General features: G+C 45.1%; 1 protein-coding gene across 1 annotated transcript; it reads right to left on the reverse strand.

Moving 5' to 3' along the window:
• Positions 1-387: 387 nt before the first annotated feature.
• Mrpl33 (mitochondrial ribosomal protein L33) lies at positions 388-6,572 on the reverse strand. Its single transcript, XM_051154554.1, has 3 exons — positions 6,551-6,572; positions 5,832-6,008; positions 388-556 (listed from the first exon to the last, which is right to left on the reverse strand). Exons 1-3 carry the CDS (start codon positions 6,570-6,572, stop codon positions 507-509), a joined length of 249 nt encoding a protein of 82 aa, XP_051010511.1. The 3' UTR covers positions 388-506.
• Between the last annotated feature and the right edge of the window lie 2,193 nt (positions 6,573-8,765).

Here is an 8,765-nt window from a genome sequence, read left to right on the forward strand (position 1 = left end):
GCACTCTTCCTAATGACACTCACACAACCAATGCAGATGTTTGTGTCCTTCCTTCTCCCAGCTGCCCGTTATCCACTGTCATCACAGGGCAATTTCCGCAGCGCTGCCTGGAGCACTGTCTTGTGGAGGCACAAGGAGCAGCCTAGGAACTCTTGCCCGAGTCTCGCCATAGATAATGGCTTTTCTTATGGGAAACAAGTTATTTCTTGGTTAGGTGGTTGATTTTCAAGTTTCAAATAGTAGGGGGAAATATCACTAAGAGACAAGAGGACAGGCTATTTTCTTTCTTTTTTTTTTTTTTTTTATTAAGGCCTATAAGGCATCCAGAGAGAAACATCTGGTCTCTGTAGAAAACTTTCTTTCTCCACACTGCTCCTTCACATCCGCCTTCGCCTCACTGGAGGCCATGCTGTGGTTTTGTCTTCAGTGCACACCTCCGAGTTCTGAATCGGTGTCTCACCCTTGGTCTTCTCATTTATGAGTCAAATTCATTTTCAATCCACTGCTCAGAGGGAGCGTATTTTTTTCTGTTCCACGAAGAGAACTTTTTTGTTCACTATGAGGCAAGAAAAGGGGGTTGTAGGTGAAAACGAGGAAGCAGCATCGTTTCGTTTGTATTAAAACACACAGCATGCCCTGAACCCGCTCTCCTTGTCCCTTGTTTTATTAGTCCTTTCACATGAGGATGAGCTGATTTTCAAACCCAGCTTCTCAATCTCAGGGGCCAGAGAAGATAGATAGAAATGGGTGAGAAGCCCAGGGAAGGGTCACCAGCCGATCCCAAGTGTCACACACATGCTACAATGTCATTTTAATCAATGTGAGAAACTGAGGCAAACATGCCAAACACTGCCTTGGATCCATTTTCACACTCGGTAAGCAAGAACAGGCTTGGCGCTGGGCTCTAGAACAGCACTGAGAGCTGAGCGGAGAGAGGAACTGCAGTCAGAAGGGACAGCAAATACACTGAACCTCCACTGTCTACAGATGCCTTCACACGCAAACCGGAATGGTGCAGACTAGCGATCAGGCAGTACGGCAAAGCCTCACTCAGTATTACAAGTTTACTGGGGAAAAAAAGTGCTACCTTCATGTAAGAGGCTGGAGCTAGACACTGGGAAGGGAGGTTTTCATTAAGCCTCATGTGTCCCATAATCTGCCATCAGCCTCCAGCCAAGTCCAACACACACACACACACACACACACACACACACACACACACACACACACAGAAAGAGAGAGAGAGAGAGACAGACACAGGCACACATACACCCTACCTGACCTGATTCTTCTCTGCCACAAAAACAGGACAGCAAAAGAAAACTCAGGAGGCCAAAGGACTGGTGACCTCACAACTCCTTACTGAACCTGACCATAAAGACTTTTCAACTTTATTTTCTCTTCTTCTACAACGAAAATGGATACATTCCATATGAAATTTCCAAGCCATGATTAAGAATTATCTAGGAATTTAAAATATATTGTTGTGGGCTGATAAGCTGGCTAGTGATAAAGAGCACTGGTTGCCTTGTCAAAGGACTCGGATTCTATTCCCAGCACCCACATGCTGGCTAACAAACACCCCTAACTCAAGTTCTAGGGGATCTGACGTCCTCTGTAAGCACCGGGTACACTTGTGTTACACAGACATACATACAGCCAAATCACCTTTGGAAATAACAATTAGTAAAAATGTGCATACACCATTGCCTTTCTGTGATGTCTCTGGTTGTGAGCCCCACCCCTAACCGCCGAGCCATCTCTCCAGCCCTCACTGCCCCCTCACCTCCTTCCTTATTCCAGCTCAGCAGCACGAACTCAACTTTCTTTGTTTTTGTTTTTGTTTTGTTTCACCAGACAGGGTTTCTCTGTAGCCCTGGCTGTCCTGGACTCACTCTGTAGACCTGCTGGCCTCAAACTCACAGGGATCCACCTGCCTCTGCCTCCCAAGTGCTGGGATTACAGGCATGCACCACTGCACTCGGCTTCTCTAGGCAGTTCTTCAATTCTTAAGAAATGCAGCAGTAATTTAGTAACATACAGACATTATATAAAGGATATTTTTCACATACTTTGAATCATATAAAACATGAGAAAATATGCATTAAAATTTCTTTTATTCTCTGTGTTTCCCCTTTAATTAAGAGTTTAGTGCAGGAGCTTGACAAGCTGCAGCATTTATATGGAAACGCTGATTTAATACACTGGTGCATCATAAGATGAGCATGTGAAAATCCAGCAAGGCTCTTATAAACCTAGAGATCAGACCAAATGTTGTGGTGAATGCCTATAATCTTGGCACTCAGAAGACAGAAACAGAAGGATTTCAAGTTTAAGGCCACCTTGGGCTACATGACAACATCCTGACCCCCTCTCCCTCCACCAAAAAAAAAAAAAAAAATACCCCACAGAAACTGGCTAGGCATGGTAATCCTGGCACTTGAGAAGCAGAAGCAGGTGGATCTCTGTGAGCCCTAAGCCAGTCAAGAACACACAGTGAGAACTGGTTGCAAATGAAAGAAAGGAAAGGCAAGGAGGAAAGGGAAGGAAAGAAAGGAGGGAGGGAAGGAAGGAAGGAAGGAAGGAAGGAAGGAAGGAAGCAAGCAAGCAAGCAAGCTTGGTCCCTCAAGAACAGAAACTGGGAGAGGCCCAGCCACAGCGGCAGACAGCTCTTGCCCACTGTGTGCCAAGTACTAGGTTTGATCCAGTACTGGAAAACAAAGTGCAGGAAAAATAGCTAAGAGGCAGAAGCAAAGATGACAGTGGAGCTCTGACTACTAGGCTGGCTCTAGTAGAGGGTCCTTGTTATTATTCTAGTAGAGGGTTTTACCTGGTTGGTTTGGGGGCGGGGGTTGTTTTGTTTTATTTTTGGTAGTTCTAGGAACTTAGAACTTTGTACACATAAAAATGCTCAACCACTGGGCCACATCCACAGCCAAGGTCCTCGAGAACCTTCCCTGGGTCAGTGTGGCCACCACGCCTCCTCAAAGAAGCTCCTCTTTCAGCAAATGAAAGCTGTCACAGAAAACCACAACTGGACACAGCACAGAGATGAACAGATCATGCGGGAAGCCCCACACATCTGCGTAATGGCTCCTACATCTTTGGTTCAGGAACATCAGGGGAGGTGGGCAGAAAGAGTACTAGAAACAGCCAGAAGGGCTGGGTTCTAACCTTGACTATTAAGGAGTACTTGCACTAGTCGTGGGTTCAAAATCCAGCTTGAGGAAGGAAAGAGTATGGCTGCAATGTGCACCAGCCCTAAACTCCTAGGCAAATAATCATCAAAACCCTCTCAATTTCCTTCCTGGTATGAAAGACAACCATCCCCTCCGAGCTGCTGCCAGATAAATAGTGAGCACTCATGTGAGCCGCATTGAAATGACACACTGCTATGCACAGCACTAAACATAATGTAATTTTCAGTCAAAATATTTGCTGTTTAATTCATAGAAGAATGATTCTGTCAAGTTCTTTCCCTACAGCTAACCTAAGTCCTTTCTGTTCCAATTAAAGTCTGCATTGCCTTGTTTGGTGATCCACAGAATTAAAACTGACAAGTTTTCATTCTCTTTATGATAAATAAAGTTTTAATACGTTTATGCCTCAGCCTTTAATCCTTCCTCCTTGGCATGTAGTTTTACAGGAGGAAAAGAAATCTAAAGATAGAGGTGGCGGCTGGAGAGATGGCTCAGGGATTAAGAGTACTTGTTAAGGGGACACAGGTTCATTTCCCAGCACCCACAGTGCTGGGAAACACAGTGGTTTACAACCATCCATAACTCCAGTTCCAGGGAACCGGCCTCATGGGCAGCACAAGCAATTCATGGTATACATTTATACATATATACATACATACATACATTTATGCAAAACACAAATAAAATGGAGAACGAACACACACACACACACACACACAGCAGAGGTAGCTGGTTGTTGCCTCAGAGCAGTCTGTGAAATGGTCAACTAACTGGAAATCCTTCTGTGTTCCATCCCTGATTTGCTTCATAAGAGACTAACAGAACATTATCCTCCAACTAAGTCTACTCATTGCAGTAAAACGGTGGGAAGTGGCCAGATTCTCCGGTACCCAGCGCAAGGCCAGCCCCAAGGCAAGCATCTTCATCTTCACGGCAAGTCTGCAGAGTATCCCACAGAACAGCAGGAAACCAGGTATCAGGACACCCTCTTCTTCAGGAAAGATATTTTGCTACCAAGGGTCAGACATTTCTTGCTAGGAAACTTAGCTGTGTACAGGAAGCAGACATGTGAACCTGTGTTCTGAGCTGCTCATGGTGTATATGCTCCCAGTGTCACAAGACTGACAGATCACAATCCTAACTTCCTGACAGCTCCTCCACACTAAGGATGAAGTTCAACACATATTTAAACTATCAAAGATGCACATTTAATAAATTCGTATCAACACTGTGTGGGTTCCTAAAAGTCAACTCTAAAGGAGCTGAAATAGCAGTGAAGAGGTACTTTCAATATAAGTCTCTTCACTTTTTTACCAATTAATACAAAGAAATCAGAAGGGAGGAAAACACCAATCCACTATCCAACGTCTTCATTCCAGTAAATTCTCCACCATATAAGGAATCTTCTTGAGATTCAGCATTCTAGCCTTCAGGTCTAAGACCAGAATTCCCTTTTTATTACAATAATAAATGGCCAGAAATATGAATACCATAAACACAGCAAGGAATCTGACTTCTGTGACAAAATGGAACTTAAGTAGTTTTAAGCTGACAGCTGAGTTTGAGGGCTTTTTAAATGCCTCTCCATACTAATACAGCTTATATCTTATTAGGAGGCAACTAAACAGGGCAGAAAATTTTTTAGGTTTTTTTTAGGGGGGTTGGTTTTTCAAGACAGGGTTTCTCTGTGTAGCCTTGGCTATCCTAGACTCACTTTGTAGACCAGGCTGGCCTCGAACTCACAGCAATCCGCCTACCTCTGCCTCCCAAGTGCTGGGAGAGGGCAGAAAAATTAAATCAAAACTCAAAACATTTGTTTTTGCGTAAGTTCACACATCATATTCAGAAAAGTGTAGGCTTCCACCAACAGTGGCTGGGTTTGTGAGTGTGGACAATCTAGCCTTTGGAACATGACTTTTTCATTTATTTATTGTGAGTATATGGGGGAGGGGCACCCGCGTGCTATGGTGTATGTGTGTGCAACCTGCAGCTCCGTCACTGGCTCAGTGACGGACGTCAGGTCACCAGGCTTATTGCCTTAATCTGCCAAGCCATCTGAACAGCCCAAGTATGTCTCTCTTAGACAAGTTTCAAGTTACCATTCATCATGGTGTTTTTGGTAGATAGCACAAGAGAAAATCAAATTTTCTACCCCAATGTACCAACATATACTCTCCATTTGTTTAATTTATATCTGAACCCTGTGAGTTGCACTGTCAGACCACGCCCTCCCCACTGCGGGTGGCTGTTCTTCCCATGGCTGATTTCCTACCTTCTCAGAGGCTCTGCCTATCGAAGCTCACGTACATTTCAAGAGCCCCGACCCCTACGATATCTCAACATCCCAATGGGTGTTCTCATAGCACTTACTTATCACAATGTCACTTCTTCCCTCTCCCTCTCAAACCAACTGCAAATGCCAACAGCAGAGGCTGAGTCTGTCCTGTGTCCTGGTGTTCCCACATCGGGCATAGCAACTAGCTAGCACCATAATAAACATTCAATATACATCACTGGATGAATGTCATGATTCCAAAGGGGCCACAGAGTACCCAGAGACATTCAGGAAGGAAGGAGACACAGGCTCTGAAAGCGGCTAAGCTGCTGTGACGTCATTTCTCTGAGTCTTACCTATTGGATCATAGTGCAGAAGGCTCAGCTTCTCTCGGAGTCGGCTTCTCTTGTGGTTGAAGGAGAAACCTGTGCCGGCTTGGCTCACCAGTTTCACCAGAATGGTTCTGAGATCAAAAAGTACAGTTACAAGCCAAGGAAACACACCAGGCCACCGGGAACACACAGCGCACTGTGCTGTGGAGTCACAGTAGTTATCAGTATTAGGTGGCCCTAAGAATAGTCTCTGTTACAACAGTCTACGTTTCCCACAAAACAATTTCCAGGGCTCTGAATCCCGAGGCGGTCCCCTACAGTGACCCTGTAACAACCTTGCCAGAACAGCAGGAGCGATCAAGCAAAACCAGGGAGCAGGTAACTGATGCCACCTCTCATGAGGGGCGGAAGTCAGGGGGCAGAATATGCAAGACAGCTGGAAAGCAACCCTGAAGCTGGCTGCCTCAGAACTGTTCTTCCAAAATGACTGACGGCAGTACAGTCAGGAAGGGACAAAATTAAGAGAGCGGAAGTTTTTCATCATTAATGTACAAACCCTGGGCACCTTCACATTTCATTTAAATTAGTCATCGAAACCATAAAACTTATTATTTGCTTCCCTGGACATTTGAATACATGTACTGTTAACTTTCTCATATTTGTGTGTTGTCTCTGTCTCCCCACAAGGACGACAGTTCTCATGCCATTCCAAAGCCTATGTGAAGCATTTAAGACCACCTTACAGCCAGGCACGGTGGCTCTCATCTATAATCCCAGCACTCTGAATGCTGAAGACCAAGCTGGACTACAGAATGAGATCCTGTCTCAAAACACAAAATAAAGCCCAAAAGACCACATTATGCACTGATGCACAGAACTGTGCCTCTGAAGACCACAGTATCTGTTGATGAAACAAGAAAAGGTTGCCAGGTACGGTGGTGCAGGCCAGTAACCCTAACCACTCAGGAAGCCAGAGCAGCAAGTTCACAAGTTCAAAGCCACCCTAGGCAACTGAGGCCTTGTCTGAAAACTTAAAAACAAAAAAGAGGGCTGAGCAGAATTTAGCAAGAGAGAATTTGCCCAGCAAGGCCCTAGGTTCAATCCCCAGTACTGGAGGAGGTGGGGTGGGGGGGTAAGGTTATACAATTAACATAATTACTCATTCATTCACAAAGATTCAACAAACCCTCCATGGGGCACTTACTCTGTAAGGAGCCTACAAGAAGCATAAAACCACGTCTGCATCCTCTAGGAACTAAAAGCATGGCTCAGAAGATGAACTGGCAAATACGAAGGCAAGGCATGGGTTGAGCCTCTCTTCCGGCCACCTAAGGTTTACCTCTGTGATTCTTCTAGTGCTCAGACTGATACTTCTATAAACATGCAGCCAACCATGCATGCGCTGAGTTCTTAAGCTACGTGCTCTGTGCTTTAGGTATATTAAATGCATCTTCGCCTTATGTATCTGTTTCCTAGGACAGAATTATCAAATGATATCACCATCACCAAGTCAAGATGCATCTGTGCTTTTTTCCCCCCAAGGTGTTCAGGCTGATAAAATAATTAACCAAATAGGTAGCCCCAAATCAACTTTTGGGAAATCAAAACCAAACACTGGTTTAAGAGAAAGATACACTGGCAGTAGCTAGACTACCAACCCCAACAGGAATAAGAGAAATTTAAATAAAACAAAACCTTTCACTTACTTTGACTTGTTCTTGGCAACTGTTTTTGTGTAAAGGTTGGGAGGGGAAAAAAAGATAAATATATTAGGTTTTACTCAAAGTGCTTATAAACATTAGTTATAACCAAAAACACCTAAGAAGCATACCCCGGTTACACTAAAGTGACTATTTCCTGGATATTAGAGTCAATAAAAGCAACACCATTTCGATTTGGGGTGGGGGGTAAATATCAATGCAGTTGCCTGGCACTTTAAAATCTTTTTAAAGTAGTATCTGTTCTATTTCCACGCTTCTGTGGTGTAAACATCTGGACTGTGACAAGCCTCTTGACTGAACATTGCAAGCAGCAACAAAGTCACGTGAGGGGGACGTGAAATCTAATCAGGAAGTCAGCTAGGAGCCAGGGAACCGGGTAATTCACCGCAGCTGCCAGGAGAGATTCTCGGGTCATCCCCACAGAGGCAGCGGAGCTCCCAGCGCCGCCTACCCAGCCCCGGGAGCCGCGCCCAGCCTGGTCCTCCCGCCGCCGAGCTCCACCTCGGGACCCGCCTGTCACGCCTCGGCTCCACGCCGCAGGCCCTGCCGCCGCCGCCGCCGCAGACCTACTTACAGGAGACGGCGGAAAGCAGCATGGCGAACGTCCTATACTCTTTCCCACGCCGGCCTAAAGAGTTGAACAACTGCTTCCGGGGCATGAGCCGGTTCCGGTAGAGAGCTCAGGAAGTTGACAGAAGCCACGCCCTCACCTGGAGCCCTAGATTTCTCTTCGTGATTTATTGGCAGTGAATTTTGTGGTGTTATAGGATGGACCTCCCTCCGTGCAAAAGATAATTCTGCCAAAAATCATAAAACCCAGATCTGCCTGGCTCCAATACCTGGTGCCTTTCTCATTAGACATTGAGCTACCATTTGGCCATCATTAATTTTTTTTTTATTCCCGTCCAAGGAACCTTAGCTCCTCCAACGCCAGGGACCTCATTGGTAACTTCACCTCCCAATTCATAATCAGGATTTTATTATTTTCCTTATTATTTTTGTTGTATTTTGTTTAATTTTATAATAATGCCCCCTAGTTCATTCTTTAATTTATTCTTAGATGTGTGTAGTTTATGTGTGTGAATGCTTTGCTCGCTGGTGCCTAAGGAATTCTTCTGGAACTGGAGTGCTGAGGTGGGTGTGAGCCACCATCTGGGTCCTGGGAACCAAAGCCAGGTCCCCACAACAACAGCCATCTTCTCTCCTGCTGCAATTTCTGTTGTTGTTGTGGTCTTAA

The sequence above is a fragment of the Acomys russatus genome, chromosome 1 (genome assembly GCF_903995435.1).
Source record: "Acomys russatus chromosome 1, mAcoRus1.1, whole genome shotgun sequence".
In the NCBI taxonomy this organism is placed as follows: Eukaryota; Metazoa; Chordata; class Mammalia; order Rodentia; family Muridae; genus Acomys; species Acomys russatus.

Bases quoted from the DNA above. Each gene is read 5' to 3' on its own strand.
- Mrpl33 (XM_051154554.1), bottom strand. From the start codon at position 6,572: ATGAGAGCCACCGTGCCTGGCT. The intron at 6,009-6,550 runs GTAAGGTGGTCT...GTGACTCCACAG, and splicing joins GAGAGCCACCGTGCCTGGCT to CACAGTGCGCTGTGTGTTCC. The intron at 557-5,831 runs GTAAGACTCAGA...CTTGCCTCATAG, and splicing joins TCTGCACTATGATCCAATAG to TGAACAAAAAAGTTCTCTTC.